This window comes from Silurus aristotelis (assembly GCF_946808225.1).
Source record: "Silurus aristotelis genome assembly, chromosome: 1".
Classification (NCBI taxonomy): Eukaryota; Metazoa; Chordata; class Actinopteri; order Siluriformes; family Siluridae; genus Silurus; species Silurus aristotelis.
The window spans coordinates 32824717-32849334 of record NC_139574.1 but is presented as its reverse complement, the minus strand read 5'-3'; the positions used below and the strand labels follow the sequence as shown (position 1 = coordinate 32849334).

Below are 24618 nucleotides of genomic sequence, written 5' to 3'. Positions count from 1 at the left end.
TGCAGGGTGAATTTTGTAACACTTGACCTGTTTCACTGAGTCAGAAAAAGAATGTGGAGGAGACGAGGACGGAGGAAAACAAGCGCAAAGGGGGTGAGAGGGAGAAAGGGTAAGGTGGGGTAAAGGCAGATGTAGCGATAGAGGGTGGAATAAAAAATAAAATACAATAAAAAAAGGATGAGAGGAGGAACAGCAGCTGGGAAAGCCAGCGGGCAGAGTGATAATGATGATGGTGATGATGCCATGATTTTCTGCCTTTTTATTCTCTTTCTTTCTGTCTGTAGCTTTTTCTGCTTCCTTCTTCTTTTAGCAACAGCAGACAGTCATGTTGCTCAGAACTACTTAAACAGTGGCAAGATGATTCAAGATTATACCTCAGGATGTCAAGGGGAAAAAAAAAAAACAATCCATCCATCTTCATATCTATCTTCATATCTATCTTCATATACATCTTGACAGGAACTCATGAACCCAACACCGATTCACATACACTACTGTATCTGGGCAAAAATATTGGGACACGTGACATTTTCAGCCACATGTGCTTCTGTCCCAACTTATCACAACGTTGGAGGCGCACAATTAGTCTTTGGATGCAGTAGAAGAAACCTTTATCTTTACTTTAACTAGGAGACCCAAACCTGTACCCCAGGCCTCCTTACCTCACATACATCAGTATCTGACTTTACTAAGACCGTTGTTCACAAATCTCCACAAGCACACTCCAAAACCTAGTGGAACATCTTCCAAGAAGATGGGAACTTAATGTGGAATGGGATGTTAAAAAAGAAAGACAAACATGTCTGGTTAGTTGTTGACAAATGTTACGTCTATATAGTGTATTTGGAATAGATTACTGTTATGTTCATCTGTAACTGAACAGCCTTTATTTCCCCTCATGTTAATTCGAAACACATGTTCTGTGTTTTGCTCTGGGAAGTACAGTGGTCATGTGTATGAACTGCAAATGTAGTTTACATTCAGTGAAGCCTGTTAATAGGTGTATTCGAGTGTGTACGAGCGTGTTTTACATGCAGCGATGATTGCCGCACGTGTTTGTCTGCCTCATTTGATCCGCCTCGTTCATTTGTGCGCTGAGTGAAGCCGGATAGCAAGACGCCCTTACAATTATCTTATTTATACAACTGGGCTGTTGACGGTTGAGGAGCCATGCAGCTCGGCCGTGCAGGGATTTGAACTCATGACCTTCTAACCATACGTCAAACATCTTTTCGAAGGAAAAACTCGCACGCTTATTTTTTTTTTCAAAAATGTACACTTTTCAGATTGCGAACCATTTTTCTTCGAACTTCGAACATTTATAAAGTTTAGAAAGACATGTTGTTTTTTCGATTCATGGGTTATGATATCGGAACCTTACAGATGCCTAGCCATGGTTCCTCCTTTTCCCCCTTTTCCTTTCAATAACACTCGTGTTGCTTAGAACTGCTTAAGCACACGGTTATTCTCACTGTCAGTCATTCGTCCGTGCATCTGCTTCTCTTTCTCTCACTGAGCTTTAATAATGAGATGATAATCCTAGATTATACCTAACTTAAGAAAAAAAGGGTTCAACTGACCCTGCTACCACAATCAAGGAACTAGTGAAGTTTGAAGTAGCAGGAGAATATGCCAAAGAATATACAGGACATTGACCATTAAAAGTTCTATATTGCATGGAAAAAAACTCCATTAAAGAAAGCCATAGTGAAGTGTCTGCAGGTGATCACCAGGCTGTTGGGGATTGGCCATACTGCTCTGTGCCGTGTTGGGAAGGGTGAGGCTTTTTTTTTTTTTTTTTTTTTTTTTTTTTTTTTTTTTTTTTTTTTTAAGTATAGAAGAACTAACACCCCAACTGTGAAGCATGGGCATGGCAGCATCATGGTGTGGAGATGTTTTGCTAAAAAAAAAAAAGTTGACTAGCACATGTCAGAAAATAGTCAGCAGGGTGGATTATCTTGAAACACTGAAGCAAAACCTCAAGACATCATCCAGAAACTGTCACAACTGGGCCTATAGCTTTGAATTAGTTTAAAGGCATCAGAGTGAAAGAATTCAAGTGGCTGTTAAGAAAACATGATGTAAATCCTATCGAATGTTTGTGGGCTGAACTGAATAAGTGTCTAAACAAGGAGCCTCAGTGAACTTTACCAGTTTGCACATAAGATTCCTTTGTCTTCTTCTTCTTCGTCTTTTGGCTGCTCCCATTAGGGGTCACCACAGCGGATCATCCGTCTCCACACCCCCCTGTCCTCTACATCTGCCTCTTTCACACCAACAACCTGCATGTCACCCCTCACCACATCCATAAACCTCCTCCTTGGCCTTCCTCTTTTCCTCCTACCTGGTGGCTCCATCCTTAGCATTCTTCTACTGATATACCCCATGTCCCTCATCTGCACATGTCCAAACCATTTCAATCTCACCTCCCTCACCTTGTCTCCAAAACGTCCTACATGTGCTGTCCCGCTAAAATAAAAGCATAGGATGGAAAAGCCAGCTGTCCCAATACTTTTGCCAATATCGTTTATTTGAGACGTGACAATTTAAAGCACAAAGAAATAAACTAATTCGAATAATTCTCCACAAGTCTTTTAAACGCTATATTTAAAAACACCATTCATAAACGATAGTAAATTATCACAATGCCTCAAAGCAATTAAAGCAGGCAGTCCAAACACGAGTCCGGGGAGTTGCGTTGTGTTAATGCACCTGCGTCAGTAAACACACAGCGCTGAGCTCATCAAAAAATGTAGTCAAACTCCGACGCCGGCATTAACCTACAATTAACTGGGCAGCCTTGAAAAAAACTACTTTATCTCTCTGTGTATGATGGTGAGCAGCAGAAATCGAGCTGCGTTGAGCCGTATATATATATAAAAAAGAGACAAATTAGCCACTATTTTTTTATTTTTATCCATTCAGTCGCTTTCGCACTGCAAACATGAACAGTTTGAACTTGTCAGTGTATGGAAAATAACTATGGGGTCAGTGAGATGGCTTGTTGAGTGTTTCACGACTTTAACACACTTTGCGTCAGGTGGTTATTCACCGCAACGCCACGCAATCGAACGGTGTATAAGTATATAATTTTCAAGCCATATTTGGTTCTTTCTTAAACTATTACCACAAAGTGGTAGCATGCAATCTTCCCTTCACTTGAACTAGGAGACCTGAACCTGAGCTACATAAACAGTTTCCACGGGTTGGACTGGAAGATCTTAAGTAATCCGCAATAGAACACCTTTTTTGGATGAATTTGAATGCTGACTGCACATATTATAGCAGCAAACGGGGACTAAACGTGAAATGGGATGTTCAAAAAGCACATATCAATCTTATGATTAGGTGTCAACAAAGGTTAACACATAAAAGATCATTTAAGATCGACTTAAACACGCACTGTTACAGCACCGATGAAGTGCTGGTGTCTGAAACATCCGGAATGTTTGCAATCCTACATTGAACCATTGCTTCATCTGCATCATTAGAGCTTTCCCAGTGTATTTAAAGCATGTGATCGTGTCTCCCTTTCACATGCTCACATGCATTTGTTTGTTTTTTCATATATGTGTGTGTGTGTGTGTGTGAGAGACAGAGAGATTTTAGATTGCCCATGTTTACACTGCCTAACTGCGGTCTGAACCAAGGTCATTTACAGATTTCCCACAATGCCCTACAGTTCAAAGAGCCTCATGTTCTGTGACATCCTATGTTATCTCATGGTTTTTTTTTTTCCCCTCAGGCTTGACATTCAATTTTTAGACACCACACACACACAGAGCTTAGACCTTGTCAAAGCAAACGGTGCAAGTGCCATTCTGCATCACACAGCAGTTCTGTTATACACCTTATTTATTTATGTTTACTTACTCATTCATTTAGCTGTGGCAAAAACACTCTTTTGATGACCAAACCTGACCACTGATCGTCACCACATTGTGAATCATCACACCAGCTTCTTCTTAAGGCTGCCCAGTCCCACACACACACACACACACACACACACACACACACACACACACACACACACACACACACACACACACACAAATAAATAAATAAATAAATAAAAACTTGAATTGGATGTGACCTGAACCTTTTCTCAGCAGAGCCTCTAGGAATAATAGCGCAGGCATTGTGCTAAACCAGTCTGGCAAGAAAAGCCAGTCTCACACACTTCACTGTGTTTCGGTTTCGGCAGCCGATTGTTCTGTGCTTTTTTTTTTGTTTGTTTTGACAGGTTGGTTTGTTTCCTTGTATCAGCACGACACGTGATAGTCTTACGTTTTCAGACAGGTACTACTAGATAATACATGAATCACGAGTCCCAGAAAAAGCAAGAGGATGTGTGAGGAGAGACTATGTTGAGTCACGGTGCTGTTTGGCTTGTGAGAACATGTATTTACAGATCTTATCTCTGAGTGTTTTTAAAACTCACTTCTTACTCTGTACGGGAAGAGTGGACTCATGTTTGTATCACAGTTTTGTGTAAAAAAAATAATAATAATTTGTTAGCATGCATGTGGACACCCAGAGACACCCGGGGCAGTGTTTCGGTGAAGAACACACATTGGACATTTTTGCATTTCGATTTTATTTATTTTACGCAGACAAGACGTGAAGAACATCCTGAAATGTGTCTGCTGGCATTGCGTATCTGGTGGTGCAGCACCATTGCGTATGTGTTATATAGACAAAAGTATTGGGACGCCTGCTTTTTCCATCCATTTGTGGTTCTTCCTTAAAATGTTACCACGAAGTTAAAAGCACACAATTGTACAGGATGTTTTTGGATATCCGGCTGGATGATCCCTGGCTTGTTGAGTGTTACACGATTTTGATGCATCGGGTGGTTATTCACCTCAGTGTTGTGCATTCGAATGGCATATATGGGATTCCTGACTTTTTAATCCATATTTGGTTGTTACCACAAAGCTAAAGGAAAACAATTGTTTGGGGATGTGAGAGCATTACATTTTCCCTTTACTTGAACTAGGAGACTCAAACCGGTTCAAATGTTCCAGCGTGACAATGGTTTACATGGGTTGGAGTGGAAGATCTTGAGTACTGCTGAGTGGCTGAATGAGCACAAATCCCCACTTTCCCCCTCGTAAATCTAGTGGAACATCTTCCCAGCAGAGTGGAGGTTATTTATAACTCCAAATGGGGACTATCATACCAATCTTATAGATTCAGGTGTCCAAAAACATTTGACAAAAAGTGTTTAATCAGAATCAGGTTTATTAGGCAATTGTGTTGACACACACAAGGAATTTGGTTCTAAATGTTGGTGACTTAAACGTACAGATATAAATACAGATACACTATACATTCAGCTTAGACTATACAAGAGAATACAGACTATATGAGAGAATACAGATTAAATATGAACTCAAAGACAGATCAGTAATATACAGAAAGTGTGAAAGTGCATGGTAGTGCAAATAGAAGTATTGGATAAACCATTCTCATAGGTCACAGTTTATTCAGGCTGATTTAGCACATCCCTACAGCACGGTGCCAGGAGACTCCGACGTACCGAAGTACAAGTCTTAGCTCTTTACACTCTGTCATGTTGACCTCACTAGAGGGGCGATTCACAAGGGCACACACATTTTGGCTTCTAGATCCTAGATTTGTTATATATGATTGTTTTGTTGCGTATTTTTGCGATATTAGTTTTGCTCTAAAGCTATTTATTGTTTTATTTAGCAAATTGGGGTTTCTGGGACGTCGAGAATGTCATGACATAAGGGAACCTGTCAGGTGACATCACATTGACAAATCAGGTGGAAGGTAGAAAGCTTCATCATGTCAGACAGATTTTTGCACACTTTCATGCATTGACAATAAAACAAGCACCTGTAATTGTTTATCCAGTATGTTCCTGCCAATATGTCATGTAAACAGCTAACAATGCATGTTGTGCACGAGTTTCCTCACCTCCTACTGAACCATATGGCATACATCATACAGTTACCCCAATCTACTACACAATAGTTCCTATTTACCTAACTTAACCTTAATGCCATTTTCCACCATTATTTTTACCTATACAGTGTTGCATAGAGTATATGGACAAAAGTTTGTGGACACCAGACCATAAGATTGGTAGGTGCTCCTATTCCACATTTCGTCCACATTGATATTATAATAACCTCCACTCTTCTAGAAACATGTTCCACTAGATGTTCCATTTGTGCTCATTCAAGCCACTCTTAGTGTTCATGATGAAGGCTTGGGATGCAATAAGCATTTGCTGGAAAAGAAAAGTGCACCTGTAACCCTACAATTTTTTAGTTTGCATTTCTGTCTATATTCTAAATCATTGGCTTTGCAATTGTGATAATGACAAAGTTGACCCTAACTTCACCCTAAAGCCTAAGGCTCTACCTGTAGGTACTTTGGACAGGGCGAATTGATGCCTTCTCTCTCTCTAGATGGCACCCTAGTCAGATCTTCAAGGTCTGTGTCAAGGACCGGACAGGTTTTTCATGTACGTACGGTTCGTTTTTCCATAGCCAGTTTAATCATTGCCAAGAGGACTTTCCATTAACGTGTGCACAAATTAGCCACTTGGTCTTTTTTTTTTTTGGATAACAGCAGGCAAAACCTGACACAGCCCAAAGCAGCAGATGCACTTATATAGCCTATATCATTTTTATGTGTGTGTATATATGTATATATATATATATATATATGTATATATATATATATATATATATATATATATATATATATATATATATATATATATATATAATGTACGTACATCCACATTCGGAAACAATTTCCTTCTAGTGTACAGTAATCAAAACGACAATTGCTGGTGGTCAATGTGTGTCTTTAATTTTGCACTGGAATTACAAGCTATATAGCTAAGGGTCTTTTCACAAAATACACGTCTTCATAGCTTTTAATTGCTATTTCAAATCAGAAAAATACAGCATACAATACAGAAAGCGAGCAAATGTTTAAACAGTAAGTAGTTCAAAGTAGTTCAAATGTTCAAACTTAGGAAATTGTTCCCAAAGTATAATAAACAGGAGACAAGTGATTATCAAAGATGGCCGCCTGACTAATATGGTTGAGGTTACTACATTACTCTGTATAGACAAATGTATTGGGACGTCTGACCTTCCAGTCTATATGTGGTTCTTACCCAAACTTTTACCACAAAGTTTGAGGCAAACAGGGTGTCTTTGGATGTGGTTGCATTAATTTTGACCTTTACTTGAACTAGCAGACCTATGATGAGCTCTATACAGATATTGTTTACATGGTTTGGGATCTTGTGTGGTCTGCTATAAAGCTCTGACCTCAACCCTACTGAACAACTTTGGGATGAACGCACATACAGGACGCACATACCAATCTTATGGACACAAACGTTTGTCTATATAGTGTAGCTTTATGGCTCTAAGGCAAAAAAAATGAAGCAAACCATGGACAAGTCATAAAAATATCCTGATGAAAAGTACTTATTATTTTTTCATTTATTTCTAGTATAAAGAATGTGTATTTTGGATCATTCTCATCTTTGGATAGCATGCAGCCTTTCACACCAGGCTTAAGTATCCAGAGCATTTAGGCACATGGTTGCTTTTGGCCCTGACATTTGTTCCAGGTCTGCTCCCAAGCACCCGGTGCCAACTCGTATGAAAGCTAATGCGATCTCACCTTACATAAATGTATAAATATGCTCAGCTCTGCCATGTCAGGTCGCATCAGTTTCGAGAAAAAGCCTCTAGTGTCTTTACCTAATCAGCTCTGACACTAGCCTGTTCTATCTGTGAACATGCCAAAAAAAAAAAAAAAAAAAAAAAGCAGCATTCTCTTTCATCTCAGTCCTCCTCTCAGTCGGGGGAAGAAAAAAAACTTGAGAGGCACCGATGAATTTTTTAGAGCTTAGCTCATATCCGCTTTAAAGGATTGATCTTGTTTCGTTAGTGTTTTCCTCCAGTAAGTGCTATTAGCCCTTGAGCCACGTCAGGAGAGCGCAAGTGGAAACGTCTGCTGTGTCAGAGTTAGTTCATGCAGTGATGTGGAAAAAAAATAAATGATACGGTAGAAGCCCCAAGCCTGGATTTCTTCAAGTGGCATGTTTTGTGTTTGTGGAATAATCAAAACATTAAAGGGACGAGGGCTTAACAAAGCAAAATCAGTTTCATGCAGTGACCGTATGACTGGTTCATGTTTTTTAAACAGCCTAGGGTTTACAGGATAGGGACAAAAGTATTTGGAAAAACCTGACTTTTCCATCTATATGTGGTTCCTCCTCCAAATGTTTACCACAGATATGTAGGTACTCAATTATGATGTCTTCAAATGAGGAAGCATGACATTTTCTCTTAACTTAAACTAGAAGACCCAAACCTGTTCCTGCATGACAATTCTGTGTGCAAAGCAAACCCCATGAACATATGGTGATCTTGACTGGCCTGCTATGGAGCTCTGACCTAAACCCTGGAACACCTTTGGGATGAATTAGAACACGGACTTCATCCCAGGCCTCCTCATCTCACTTACATCAGTACCTGACTTTACTAACGCCCTTGTAGCTGAATGAGCACAAATCTCCACAAACGCACTCCAAAATCTTGTAAAACATCTTCCCAGAAGAGTGGATGCTATTATAACAACAAATAGGGACTAAATCTGGAATGGAATGTCCAAAAAGCCCATACTAATCATATGTTGGCTACAAACTACCTACGAATTTCAAAGACCGATGTTCTCTCTCAGCCTCTCGCATTGTGCTGTCACCCGGGAGACTGTAACCGTGGTGTTTTGCCTGGAGAGCCCTGCCACAGTAGCAGGACCTAAGGCTTGGTGCAGTCAGATGCAGTGATAAGGACGTAGCTTGATGGAACAGCGTTAATAAGGAAGCCTCTGGCAACTGACCAGTTTTTACTTTGATTTATTAAAGGCTTTGCATGCTGCCTTATTCTCATAAACGTTCTGTAATGAAGCGTTTTGTTATGTCCATCATGTGCCTGTTTGAGGACTATAGGGAAGTATGTGAGATGGTCATATTAACATATGAGTGTCATTTGTCAAGTATTCACCATTTTCTGATTTTCTGGAAGTAGACGCGCGGACATGCGCAGAGTAGAGAGAGAGAGGGAACATGGCTATCTTGTACCTGTCTCTAACAGGCTTAGCATGCTTGCCTAATTCTTGCTCAGCCCTGTGGTTGTATATGCAGATTAGCTGTTATAATGGCGCTCTAATCCCACTCAGCTATTTAAATAACCCCCCCAGGTTTTACACACACATACACAAACACATACACATAGACATTCACAAACACGTATACACACACACATGAACCCACACTTCTTGGTAATTGTGCAGCATCCTCTCAGTTACCTCTAGGTGGCGTTGGCTCACGGTGACCTCTCCGCCACCCTCGACTCCTGCACACAGAGATACTGTGAAGGTGCGTCTTCTCATCAAAGAGACATGTCTGAATGGAGCGAGGAAGAAAATCAGCATTGTGCGCGAACAGGTTTTTTAAAGAGATCGTTACGCTGAAGTGTCTTCGTGTATGAAAAAAGAGGGAGGGAGAGAACGAGAGAACGAGAAAGAGGGAATAAATATCAACAGGAGAGGAACTAATCAGTAATTCTTTACCCACAAAGTGGGAGGTGTGAAACGGCCAATTATGGTGTCTTCCCTGGAAGAGATGCAATCAGACGATGAGGAAACTGTGGTGGCTTGTTGTTTATTTATTTATTTTTTGTAAAGCACCAGAATGAAGGATTTCTCCTGAAATGCTTCAAAGGCAGATGATGTTACTGACAGAAACAGTGATGTGAGGAACTTTTCAGGAAAACTCAGTGGTTCAAATACCAGCAATGTCCAGCTGTTGGGCCCCTAAATAAGGCTCTTAAACTTCAACTGATCAGGAGTATAAATGAGATAAATGTATGTCGCTCTGAATAAGGGCATTCTGGCAAAATGTACATGAAAATCAAGGATGCATTTTGTTCTCCAAAATACACTGTGCTACTCCAGGTCTATACTGCTATAGAAAATATTCAGTGGTGCATGTTGCCATTATGTCCTTACATTTCGTTAACGCATGTTTTCAATAATCAGGAATGTAGTTTGAGCATTGATTATACGCAGCAGAAATTCCATTCAGGAAAGTACACAATGTGGTCACCTGACTTCTCCAGCCACAAATGATTTTTCTCCACACTGTTACCACAAAGATGGAGGCACTGAGGATGTCGTTCACCTAAACTAGGAGACCTAAACCTGTTGCAGCATGAACGATGCCTCTGTGCACAAAGCCAGCTCCATGAACATATGATATACATGGTTTGGAGTAGAAGATATCGTGTTGTGCTATAGAGACCTAATGATCATACACAATGATCTCAACAAACACAAAATCTAGTGGAACATCTTCCCAGAAGAGTGGAGGTGATTATAACAGCAAATGAGGACTAAATGTGGAATGGGATGTTTAAAGTACAATGCACATACAAATCTTATGGTCAGGTGACCACAAACTTTGGTCCATTTAGTGTAATAGAATGGCATACAGAGAATAGTAAGAAAAACAACGAGAAATCTGTAGTCTTTATTGTGCGATTTATGATGCGCTCCGTAATTGAAAACGCGGCGTTAGATCATCACTCAGCTCTATGACCGCCTTGGTAATACACTGTGAAAGTTATGCCGTTAAAACGCTGAGAAGAAGAGAGAGGGGTGATGAGAGAATGAAGCTGAGGAGGGGACATAAAGGACACATGGGAATATTAGTTTATGACACTGATTAATGCAGAAGTCATCCAAAAAATCCATTATGCACAGCTTCCTTCTTCATCGCTGCCTCTGCTGCTGTTTATAGCCACGGCGTATTATGGCATGGAAAAGCTTTCAGTTTAGGACAAATCACACACACACACACACACACACACACACACACACACACACACACACACACACACACACACAGAGCTACTTCAGTCATCGCATCACATCACACAAAAAACTTTACCACAGTGTGTGTGTGCATGTACTGTCTTTGTAATTGCTGCTTTGAGGCAGCATAGAGCAGTAACGTGTGCTGGGGATATTCCGAGACGTGTCGAGGGTGGATGCGAGCGTGGTTTTTTTTTTTTTTCTGGGTGACAGAGAGAGAGACAGGGATGCTGGTCTGAGTCGGCACACATTATTTCCGCGAGAGGGTTTCAGAGTGTCAGGGAAAACACGGCAATTACGGCTCTAGAACGCATGAATGCTCTCTAATGAAGCCAAATGATTCCGAGTTAACAGGTAAACATGCACACACACACACCTCTGTAGGCTCATGACGCAGTGTAATTGGAGTAATGGCTTAGTAATCACAAGGTTGCCCGTTTTGAAGCTGTTTAGACCCTGGGCAAGACATCCGACATACACGCACACACACACACACACGCACACAATTACATTGCAATCAATTCAACCCCACATAAACATTACATCCATTTTCTGTGAAAACAAGCCATTTTGTTTTTTTTTGTGATGCTTGAAAACATTATATACCATACTTTGAATGTGTTTCGGCATGTTTTTAGTTTCCCTTCGATGTTGTTGAGGAACAGAAAATTCATTTTGTGTCAGAATAGTGGAAACAAATGACAAACAGTACGTCCAAATGAGTGTGAGTGTGTATTCAATGCATCAGTGCTCAGATTGTATCTAAATGAATGACAGGATGTGAGGCAGCTTTTACTGTAAATCACTACTGTGTCTAAAAGAGAGAAGGATGTTTACAGTGACCTTGTCGAGGATGAAAATCAGGGTCTGGATTCCTCCTGTGGCAAATGTCTCATGCCTTAATGTGAGCTGGCGGAAGCCACACTGTCCCCTGGAGAGACACACGTACACAAACACACACAGTAGGAGACCGAGTTGCTGACACCGGTTCAATCCTCAGCCAGGAGAAATGCACGGTCCGTGTCTAGGTCTCGACTCACATTAGCTGTGTGCTTGCGTGATGCATGAGGTAGCGCACACACATTTACACACATTATTTATATATACACCACACTGCTTTTGTCAGAAAGACTGATAGGCCGAGTCAGATCATAATAGCACGTATATATTCAGAATGTTTCCTCCATTCAGTGGGAAATGGGAGTTCAGTGAGGGAGCGAAAGAGAGAGAGAGAGGGAACTTTGGATGGCTGCATCTGTTACACTAATGCCATGTGTCACACAGCAGATATGCAATATCATCTGGGGTAAAAAAAAAAGTGCATTTGTTTCTTCTGAAGATTTTCACTGCCAGTCACAGGCAGGCAATCATAGGCTTTCTCGCTTTCTTTTTTCCACTCTCTTTCACTCACACACATTCACACACTCTCTTTTTCTGAGTTCAATTTAAAAGCTGTCTTATTAGCACGACACAGGCACAAGTTCAGGTGACTGAGTGTGAGAATAATATAAAATATATGTGTGTGTGTGTGTGTGTGTGTGTGTGTGTGTGTGTGTGTGTGTGTGTGTGTGTGTGTGTGTATATTAGGGCTGTCAGTCGATTCAAATATTTTTATCGCGGTTAATCTCATCTCTTTTTATCTGTTTTAAATGTACTTTCAATGAATACTTTTATACTCTAATCAACATGGCCATCGAGAAATATAGATGCTTTATGCAAATGTATGTTAGTAACACCAGACTAAACATAGAGCATGAAGACAAAATATCCCTGTTAATGTTTTAATTATGTAATATTTTAAATGACGTAAATCATCAGGACACCAAACTGAACTTTTGCTATGTTTCCACACGGACGGATTTAATTGGCGGATGTGGGCATCTTAGTGGATTTTGGTGCTTGATTTGAGACTTAGCGCAACAGTAAAACAAATGTTTAGTGAATAAAAATTATTTGGCGTATTTTTTTTATTTAGTTTTTGTTTATATGTATGAATTAAAGAAAGGTTTAATTCTGCTCTTTTATATTTATTTATTTATTTATATTTGTAATGAAAAGGGCATTAATAAAATGTGTGCAGTTAAACACATTTGCGTTAACGTGTTAATTTTGACAGCCCTAATACTGTATATGTATTAAGGGTGTAACGGTACACGAAATTCAAGGTTCAGTACGTACCTCAGGGGTTTTTTAAATCATGGTTCACGGTTAGGGGGAAGAAATGCAAAACATAAATCTGCTTGTCGTTTTTTGTTTATTAATGCAGTTTATTAACATTTGTGATCATCAACATTTGAATTTGAATAAAATAAAAAAAATTGAAAAAATGAATGAAATTGTAATGAAATTGTCTTTTGTTAGACCCCATTTGGGTAATACATATGCATGTAAGTGTGTGTGTGTGTGTGTGTGTGTGTGTGTGTGTGTGTGTGTGTGTGTGTGTGTGTGTGTGTGTGTGTGTGTGTTTGTTTTACAGTTAATATTTAATTTTCTAAAGATTTGCTCCACTTATTTCAGCATACTTTAAGAATGTTTTTTAATTATTTATTTCTAATGCAGTAACAACAGTGTAATAGTGCAGTAACAAAAATCTTTAAATTCTAGAATGTCTACAAACAAACAAACAAACAAACAAACAAAACAATAAGGGGAAGGGGGGGGGACTATATATGTTTTTTTTTTTTTTTGTCTTTCAATATAGTTATTGCTGCCTCACCTCACTGTTCCAGGTTTCTCTTGTTTAATCTTGAGTAAGGGACTAGAAAAATGTGTTTTCAATGTTTTTTTTCCAGTGCTTTCTGGTTTCCTCCCATGCTAGTACATTAGGTGGACCAGTTGTTGTTCTTTATTGTTGTTGTTGTGGTTGGTATTATGAATAGGTTTGGGGTAATTGTAATAATTTGCATTATCTTTGCGTTATCTCTGTTCCCTGTATGAGAGGTCATTGGTGGATATGAAAGAAAAAAAAACAAAGCAACAATACTGAATGGGTGTGTGGAGTGTTCTGTTTTCCTGTTTGTATCGCTCTCTCTGTATCTTAGTTTATCTCTCTTTCTCTGTCTTTCTCCCTCGCTCTTTGTCTCTCTTGCTGTCTCTCTTTTGTTGTCTCTGCTCTCTCTTTTTCTATCCCTGTTGCTCTGTTGCTCTCTTTCCATAACTCTTGCTGTGTGTCTCTCTTTCTGTGACTTTTTTTGACTCTCTTTGTTTGCCTTTCTTTCTCCGTCTGTCTCTCACTTTCTGTCGCTCTGATTAATTGTCTTTCTCCTGTTCTTTCTGTCTTTTTCTTATAGGTCTCTGTTTGTCTGACTCTTTTTGGATTTCTCTCTCTCTCTCTCTCTCTCTCTCTCTCTCTCTCTCTCTCTCTCTCTCTCTCTCTCTCTCTCTCTCTCTCTCTCTCTCTCTCTCTCATGTCCATTCTCACTCACACTAAAAGCATGCTTGTAACCTAACCCCATTAAGCCTCGATCTGGCAGACTGGTTCCACTACACACACATGCGCCATCACACACACACACACACACGCACACACAGACACAGACAGTTTTGATGAAGTACCTCACGTGCAGTCGTATATATTTTTTTATTCGCTCTGTATGCCGGCGTGATTATAGCAGTGTAGTGCTGCACGTCTCGCTGTATGTAACAACACTCCAGTGCTGCTGCTCCTCATCAGTAATAAACACTCGGGTTAATCAGGCCTGTTAACTGAATTACAGCCTCTGCACTGGCTGCTCTGCATGCTGCCTTTCTCCTTCCACTTAGAAGAGCAAAGGCCGCACATATACACACACACACACACACGCACGTGCGTTTACACGCACGTGCACACTCATACACAAAGTAAAAAGGTTGCTGTAAGTGCTGTAAAGTGGTTGGAGAATAATTCCAAACCCACACACACACACCACACACTCATGCCAGTTATGAAAAAACACAATATCAGTGGAGGATGTAATATTACACACAGAACAGGAAATAAGATATCTTTATTGGCAATTGGTGGGTGGCTTGTTTTTCTTTTTTTTTTTTCTTTTTTTTTTTTGGCAGGTCTCTCGCTCTCTCTTTTTCTCTTTCTTTTTTCAAGTTCTTTGGAATTTATTCAAGCTGTTGAATGAAAATGAGGCGAGCAAACGCTAAAAAGTTGCTCACAGGTACTGTAGCAGATGCGGGTGGATGAGTGTGGAGCCTTAATGACCTCTTCAATAGATGTAATTGTTAACACTCATTGTCAAATAAAATATAGTGGAGCAAAAGTATATAAATTCCCTCATTAACGGAGTTGAGTTGAGTGTCTCTGATACTCAAAAACGAGTAGAACTAGAAAGATATAGAGATTGTATATCTCTGATCCTCAAACATTAGTAAAACTAGAAAGATATTAAGATTTTATATCTCTGATACTCAAAAACTAGTAGAACTAGAAAGTAGCAAATAAATGACTTAACTACAGTAACAAAGTACTTTTACTCACATACTTTACACCACTGGTGTACATTTGTATTACCAAAGCAAGTGCAAAGGGAAGAAAATGAGAGAAAGCAAATATAATAAATAAAATAAAAGCAATTAAAATACTAATATTTTATATAAAGCATGGAATATATACAGAATTTGGTGAAATTAAAAAGGGAAAAAAGAGCAAAACAGTAATGAGAGCAGTTCTGATATTCTCAGCAAACAGAGGGAAGGCAGGTCTCTCAGTGTTCCTAATATTATGGCAGACCAGGAGATATTGTATGTGTGGATGTAATCTGGTGTGTGTGGGTGGAATTTGGTAATAAAGTGTGTCAGATGAGGATGTATAGCTCTGTCTTAGGTGTGTTTTGGGAGCACAAACTTTCCTCCTGTGGGACAGTGAAATGGAGTCTTTCTCATTCTCATTCTCTCTCTCTCTTTCTCTCTAATTCTCAACCTCATTACACTCAGACGAAACATGTCAGCAGTTGAGTCAGCAGTTAGACCACTCTCTATTAGCAAACCTCAAAGGTTTGCGTCTCCGCTGACGCGCTCGACTTCCTTAATTTGAATGCGACTGGCGTGTGTCTAAGCTGCATAATGATTCCGAAGCCCAGCGCATGTTTACTTCCATCACAAAAAGTTTCAACAGGCTCCATCTGGCTTCGAATCTGAGTCACATGACTGGAACATGGTTGAATGGTTAAAGGAGGCTGTTTCAATCAGTTAGGAAGACAAATTAACTCAAAGACATATGAGAATATGTCTTATGTCATATATGAGAAGTTTCTTAAATACTTTTAGTTCAATTAGTTCTTAAACTAATTGTATTGTTGTTATATATATATTAGTTGCAGTTATAATAACCTACTCTCTTCTGGGAAGATGTTCCGCTAGATTTTGGAGGGTGCTTGTGGAGATTTGTGCTCATTCATCTACAAGGGTGATAGTAAAGTCAGGTACTGATGTAGATGAGGTGATGTAGGCCTGGGGTGCAGTCAGCGTTCACATTCATCCCAAAGGTGTTCAATGAGGTTGAGGGTCAGAGCTCTATATCCATATGTGCATGAAGCTGGATTTGTGCACAGGACCATTGTCATGATGGACCATGGTTTGGATCTCAAGTGAAGGGAAAATGTCATGCTACCTCATCCTATACTATTGTATGCCTCCAATTTTGTGTTAAGTCAAGTCAAGTTTATTTCTATAGCGCTTTTCACAACAGGCATTGTCTTAACAAAAGGTTTGAAAACTCAGGTGTCCCAATACTTTTGCCTGTATATTGTATCTTATGTAAACACACACCGGTTTGCTTCCTTTTATAGACACAGAATGTAAAAATGCACTCAGGAGTGCTTCAGTATGCTGGATGTTTTAAGATTCTGTTCGTGTGATGGAGAAGATTTGGTCAGAACGCATTACATTTTTCTACACGCTGTTTTATTCTGACATTTTCTTCACACACATTTACACACACACACACACACACACACACCCTTCCTATTTCACCTTTATCTCCAGTGACCTTCACTTTCCGTACATGCCTTGCATTTCTTTCTTATTCTCTCCCTTGCACACAGACTCCCATACCTTTCAACTTGTCTCTGTGTGTGTGTGTGTGTGTGTGTGTGTGTGTGTGTGTGTGTGTGTGTGTGTGTGTGTGTGTGTGTGTGCGTGTGTGTGTGCGTGTGTGTGTGTGTGTGTGTGCATGTGTGCTCGAGTGAGGAATTTTGGGGGGGCTTCTGGGAGATTGACAGGCCAAGACACGATACGCGGTAGACCGATGTCTGATCGACAGCCTTGAGACGTGACATCTGTGTGTGTGTGTGTGTGTGTGTGTGTGTGTGTGTGTGTGTGTGTGTGTGTGTGTATACATATATATAATTAGTGTGTGAGAAGGTGCTCATAGGCAGTTATGTGTATGAAAAAAAGGGAGGTGAACTCAGTCAGCTGTTCCACTTTATGCTATTATGTTAAGCGTCTGTTCTTTTCTGTCAGACCATCCGGCAGATTTCCGAGTCTCTCTTTTGTTTTCTTTCCTCTTCCATCACTTCCCCTTGTTTGTCTTTTGGTAAGCAGGTATTTCTGGTCGGGCCACGGATCTGTCGCAACTCTCTCTCCATCTCTTTGTTTCTTCCAGCAGTCAGGCAACATGCGTCTGAAGCAACAGAGCTGACGCAACGACAAGCTCACACAGTAAAATCACTCGAAGGCAGGCGGCAGGGACAATCCAGAAAGCTGCTAGCAATATTTTCTATGTTGAGGAAAGGGTTTGTCCTTTACATGACCTCAGCGTCAGCGTCACACGCATTTTCGAATCCCGGATTGCGAAAATCATTTGCAAAACCATTAGGGCTGTCTTTTTTTAAATAGACTGAGCAAACCAGAAGCATCTATCCAAGAGCACACAATGCTTCAGATAACTACAGGTCAGTGTAGGTCTGCAAAATGGGTTTGCCAGTAGATCACCACCTTGTGGATTACAAAGTGATTACACCGGTTTTTGTTTCTGAGCATGCATTAAAAAGGAAAGATTGGGGGTTAAATTAGTGCCGTTAAGTTGGATTGAAATGATTTTCATACTCCTTGAGATAACACACACATCATTTCCAATCCCGGCCCCAAATTTCCGCCCCTTAAACATATATGATTTGTCACATAATCAAAGACTGAGGGCTGTTATGACATCATTTTTAATCCCACACCGGTATACAAAGCTCCACCCCCCAAGAAATCTCTTGGTCGTCACATTACCAAGGACTGAAGAGTGTCATGACTTCATTTACATTCCTACACTTGATTACAAATCTCTTCCCCCAAAACATAGTGATATTAGCATTACCAAGGCCTGTCATTACACCATTTCTAATCCTGCTCTAGGACACAAAGCTCCACCCCTTAAAAATGTAGTGGTTGTCACATTACCAATGAGAGAAGAGTGTCATAACATCATTTACATTCTAGCCAATTGGGCTAACACTATTAAAGCTCCGCCCTAATTGTTATATTACCAAGGACTGTCTTGATATCATTTCCAATCCAAAATATTATTTACGAGTAGGTTCAATTGAAATTCACTTGTTTGGTGAGGTAAAAACAACCATTCAATCGATTCAGAGATTTGAACCGATTATTGTTTATACACCAGTCCAGGAACAAGACAGAAGTCTTGTCAATTTTTTAAGCTCAGTGTGACCTTTTTTCGTTGTCTAATCCAGAATGTTATGCAGGTGGAGTGAAGGGGCATTATGGAGTGACAAGACTGACTAACAAGAGGCAAACACAAATAAGGCTATTGTAATCGCTCAGCAATGCAATGCAATTCTAATTTAAGTTCTCTTTTTTTTTTTCCTCTTTGTGACTGCACTAGTAAGAAATATCCCAAAATGACTATTGCACATTTGAGGGAATAGTTTGGTATCACATTTATGCCATTTTCAACTTGCACTATGTTCAAACGAAAGAAGTTTAAGCTCCGCACTCATTTCGAAGAGAGAAGCATGAGATATTAAGCCCTACAGGATCTGTCAACAGGTCTACACTTAAATTCCTCACTCTTGGTGCTTCACACGTTTCCTATAAGCTTTTATGTAGATACTGAATAATTCATACCGTGAATTAACACTTCACTGTTGATTTTTCATGTGTGCAGTGCAGCAAGGATTTTGTAATTTACACACACATTTTCTCTCTCTGTCCTTTTTTTTTTTTTAGAGACGTCGAAGGGCCCTGCTACAGGCGCCATAATTGGAGCCATTATTGGAGTCATCCTCTTCATCGCCCTCATCGCCACCATTGTGGCCGTGGTATGCAAGAAACGCATGGACAGAGAGTAAGTCCCCACCCTTCACCCCTCTCTCTCTCTCTCTCTCTCTCTCTCTCTCTCTCTCTCTCTCTCTCTCTCTCTCTCTCTCTCTCTCTCTCTCTCTCTCTCTCTCTCTCTCTCTCTCTCTCTCTCACATTTAGTCCCCATTTGCTGTTTCTCTCTTCTGGGAAGATTTTCCACAAGACTTTGGAGTGGGATTGTGGAGATTTGTGTTTATTCAGCCACAAGGGTGTTAGTAAAGTCAGGTGCAGTCAGCATTCCAATTCATCCAATTCATGTTAGAAGTGTTCAGTAGGGTTTGGGGTCAGGGATCTATAGCAGTCCATGGTGTATATGTGTAATAATTAATGTTATGCTATACCGTAACCCTGAATTATCATGGCGATGTATTGAGTTTACACATTGGACACTTTGTATCCAGTTTATTATAGATATTGTTAAGGATTTCACGTGTTGAATGGTGTGTGTTAGTTAGATGAGATAACACAAATGGATTTTTAAAATTTCACCAGGACAGTGAGAGTAATATAGCTCTAAAGGTTCAGTTTGCCTCGCAAAATATCGAACCTATCAGCTTTCTTGTAACAGTCTTGTGTTTATTTGTGTGTGTGTTACAGTGGTCCTCCCACTCACAAGCCTCCTCCTCCTAAGAAGAACACCACGATTTCCTACAATGTAAGTCATATACAGATCATATCGCTAATAATAATAATAATAATAATAATAATGATAATGATAATAATGATAATGACGATTATGTAATGCAGGTTCATGCTGCACTATATAGAAATACAATGATGTAATGTTTTGAGTAGACACAATAACTATATATATATATATATATATATATATATATATATATATATATATATATATATATATATATATATATATATATATATATATATATGGGGAATGATGATCTGTTCTCTTAACAAATCTTAACATATATGTATGTATATATATATATATATATATATATATATATATATATATATATATATATATATATATATATATATATATATATATATACATACATACATACATATATGTTAAGATTTGTTAAGAGAACAGATCATCATTCCCTAACAAGATATGGACACAAGCAATAGTCCACGAATGAGCAGGGCTTTTTTTATATATAAAAAGAAATAAAAGAATCAAAAAGGAAGAGATAGTCCTTTAAAGTGTAAATTGGATTTCATCTGCATGGTGCTGTAGCACCACATGGTGGATTTCTGGGATCACTGCAGAGATTCACAGAAGAAACTGTGCACGAGTTTATCTGTTGATTAGTTGATCTTGATAATCTGTAGATATAACAAATTAATTATGTGGTTATGTTAATTGGTGTAAAAGTGTGTGTGTGTGTGTTTGTGTGTGCATGTGTTGTAGGCTGTTCCGACGCCGGTGAACCACAACGACAACAGCGTTCCACTTACATACTACGAGACACAAAGAGCAGAACCAGTGACGGTGAGAAAAACTCCCTGTACCTGTAACCCCTACACTATTTCCCACAGACACACACACACACACACACACACACACACACACACACACACACACACACACACACACACACACACACACATTTCTAAACATATATTACCGTTTCATATATTTCTTTTTTTCTGAATGGGCTGATGTGAATGCAGGCGTTTTTTTTTTTTTTTTTTTTTTGATTGGACACCAAGATGAAAGGTTATGAGTTTAAATCCTATTCCGGCTTGGTTTGGAATCAAAGCCTGCATCAAAACCGACCCTTTTAAAGATTGAGTTCATTTGTAGGACCAACCATGTAAAGATTTTGCTAGCTGATGGCAAATAATTCACAGTTGCATTGGCTGTTCTTCATTTGCACGTAAGGCTTTTTTCATAGACGCCCCTATCCAGAGCGAATTACGATGAGCTCATTCATTAAGTTGAGCAGTTGAGGGTTTAGGGCCATGCTCAAGTGCCCATAAGTGGCAGCTTGGTAGTGCTGGAATTTGAATTCACGACCTTTCAATCAGAAGTCCAACATTTAAACCGCTGAGCTTCCACTTACTCCATCTCCACTGCCTCATTTAGCTCTATAGAGTTTTTATTTGCACTCAGTGGTCAAAGTAGTAGTTGAAACATGCACTCTAAAAGACTTATTGGGGCAGAAATCACTCTGTGAACATTTTGTTTATGAGTGGAGGAGGGACAATGGACCGGACAGATAATTGCAATAGTAATCTTGTGAGTGAATATTTTTCAGTGCATCCCCTGATTAGAAAGAGCTACAGCTATAATTAGACATCTTCAACATGGACACTGATAACAAATCTGTGATGAAAAGATTTCATTTTTTCCTTGACTGTCCATTATTCCGTGATAATCTGTAGATCTGTATCACAGAAGTGCAGTGTAATTGCAGTCAAGTACATTTTATTCTTATAAGTGTCATTATACTCTGCCAGAATCTTCAGTAATAGTACAAGTACACTGAATGACTGTGCTGTTGTTGGTTTTTTTGGCTTCTTAAAGGATCTAGACTCATACCACGCTGAGGACGATGACGATCTGCCTAAGCCGTTTGACCACAGCCCCAGCGAGGTGGAGGGGAGCGAGATGCTTCCACCGTATTATGAACTTAGAGAGATGGATACAGGGACAGATGCTTATCCCTCATCCTTGTCCAGGGAGGACAGTTTTATGTCTGCTCCCATGATTGTGTAGGGAAGGTGACATGGAGTGTTATACACTGGATAAGGTGAGAGAGAGAAGAGAGAGAGAGAGAGAGAGAGAGAGAGAGAGAGAGAGAGAGAGAGAGAGAGAGAGAGAGAGAGAGAGAGAGAGAGAGAGAGAGAGAGAGAGAGAGAGAGAGAGAGAGAGAGAGAGAGAGAGAGAGAGAGAGAGAGAGAGAGAGAGAGAGAGAGAGAGAGAGAGTTTGTGACTTTAGATGTTGCTTGAATTTTTATAAATATATAAGGGTATAGATAAGATTAAATAAAACCAAAATCTGCTGTGACATTACTGTGACCTCACTCTGGAATAATACTAAATGTGTGTTTGTGTGTAAGAGAGGGTGTGTGATTAACTTTGCAGTCACTAGCTATCATTAAAGACACAGGCCGTCTTTAATTTTCGTACAAAGAAAAAAAAAAAAAGAAAGAAAAACAAACTGACACGAGGCAAATTTGAACTGATGATTGGAAAAAAAAAGAAGGCAAATTATATAATTGATTTGAAATTCAATCCTACGGCCAAAAGTTGTCTGACATCCATCGATTTATTTTTACTCTCACAACATTTGTTCAAATTTATTAGGGATAATCCACAGGTAGGTATTCGTCAGTCGATATTATTTCGCGACGTAGAGGTGAATAAACAGCAAACCTGGCTGTGGATTATACCATGGTCACATTCCAGCATTGACAAGTGCATAATAGATAAAGGTAATGGTTCCTTTTCCCCCAATATTTAGATGTAGAATTCTGCTGCTCTACATCATACACTAGGATAAAGGAGTGCATAAGATTACATTAATTCGAATGAGTTTTAATAAACAGGTCTAAGAGAGAGAACTTGTGCTTGTATGTATTTTTGAGCAGCATTGTCTCTTCTCTAATAATAATGAAGCTGTTGGGTGTTCAATCCTTGTGCAAATTAAACAGCGTGCAGAAGCCATCCATATGCTAAAATTGCTGCCTCACTCTGTATGGTATTGTAACTGTATGTTATTATGAATACAGCTGTTTATCAGGCAGCACACCTTTCCTTCCAGCCAATCAGAATCTATTATTTAGAATGACCACGGTATAAAATGTGTTAATTGTCACTGTAGCAACCATTAAATAACCATCATCCAAGCTTAGTATAAAGTATTAAGAGTAGCCGACGCATCATGTCGCATCTTAGCACGAACCATGTTCTGTAGAATCATTAATATTCACCGGACTAAAGAACAAACGCATTCAGAACACGTTCAGGCGTTCCCATAGCTACATCCCCAAGTACATATATTGACAGGACGCACAACAGTAGTGTGTAATTGTTTGAGATTTGCACGTTTTTAAGATTTGGAAAACACTGATTTGCCTTTTCAGCTTACTGTGCCAAAATGTATGCAGTGAGTGTGTACTTTAATGCTTTACTTTATGATCTTCTATCCAGGGATTTAGGCTTCTTTTCTCTATGTGTTAAAATACTATATAGGCAAAAGTCTGTGGGCAACTGACAATAATATTTGTATGTGCTTTTCAAACATCTTATTCCACATTTAGTCCCCATTTGCTATTATATTATTATATAAATAAAATACATAAATATATTATATATTTTATAGTATATCCGTCCACTCTTCTGGGAAGATGGTCCACTAGATTTTGGAGTGTGCTTGTGAAGATTTGTGCTCCTTCAGCCACAAGGGCAACGGTAAAGACAACGTTTATCTAATCCATACCAACAGAGTTGAGGTCAGGGCTCTATAGCAGGCCATTCAAAATCTTCCACTCCAAACCACATGTTCACAGAGCTGGCTTTGTGCACAGGAGCATTGTCATGCTGGAACACGTTTGGGTCTCCTAGTTGAAGTGAGGGGAAAATGTTATGCTTCCACATACAAAGACATTCGATACAGTTGTTCGCCTCCAACTTTGTGGTAACAGTTTGAGGAAGAACTACTTGTGGCTGGAAAAATGTCCCAAAACTTTTGTCTGTATACTGTATATATATTTTTTACTATTAATGTCAGTAAACCACTGAATCAATGTGACCGGGGAGGGTGCAGTTATAGCATTCTTTTTTTTTTTCTTTTTTTTTTTAAAGCATTTTGTTATTAATTAGAGTTTTATACAATTATAATTCTGCATGTTCCATTCTGTAATACCAAACTGGGTTTCTGTTTAAACCTCAATGCAAAATCAGATTCTGTGATGCATCATATGAGCAGGAGGTTTTTCTATTGTTTCATCAGTGTCATCAAAACACATCACTTGTTGATTTTTTTTTCCCACTCTGCTGCTATTCTTTTTGTTACTATGATAAATATATTGCTTATCCATCTAACCGACAGTATTAGCTTTAATAAATTGGTGGTGGTTGGTTCAATTTGGTGTTTTGGCATTGTTTTTTTTTTATTCATGAATAAATCTGTTTTCAGCACAATGATGTCTTTTTACGGGATGAGCCTGAATTATGAATAGTTTATACAGGTACTGTAAATATTAAAAATAGGAATAGAAATTGTATTGAAATTTTAAATATAATGGGTAAAATGGGTCCAGCTAGAAAACACCTAATGAAGATCTCATGTACAGTAACTATGTGCTGGCTTTCTTTCCTTGTTCTGAACATCTGTATTTATCCTGTGGCTGTGAGGTTTATTCTCATTAGAATGAATACTGCTTTTATTACTTGTTCAA

General features: G+C 39.2%; 1 protein-coding gene across 3 annotated transcripts in view; it reads left to right on the top strand.

Moving 5' to 3' along the window:
• LOC310723994 (nectin-2) overlaps positions 1-24304 on the top strand; it is a 65222-nt gene extending 40918 nt beyond the window's left edge. For 2 of the 3 annotated variants that reach the window (XM_083537656.1, XM_083537654.1), the window contains 5 exons: positions 19111-19228; positions 19840-19897; positions 20621-20701; positions 21740-21965; positions 22112-24304. In XM_083537656.1, the coding sequence (XP_083393782.1) occupies positions 19111-19228; positions 19840-19897; positions 20621-20701; positions 21740-21931 (449 nt within the window). In that variant the 3' untranslated portion in view covers positions 21932-21965; positions 22112-24304. Of the gene's footprint in view, positions 1-19110; positions 19229-19839; positions 19898-20620; positions 20702-21739 lie in introns of all 3 variants that reach the window. The other variant, XM_083537655.1, reaches the window with a different exon arrangement.
• The last annotated feature ends 314 nt before the right edge of the window (positions 24305-24618 follow it).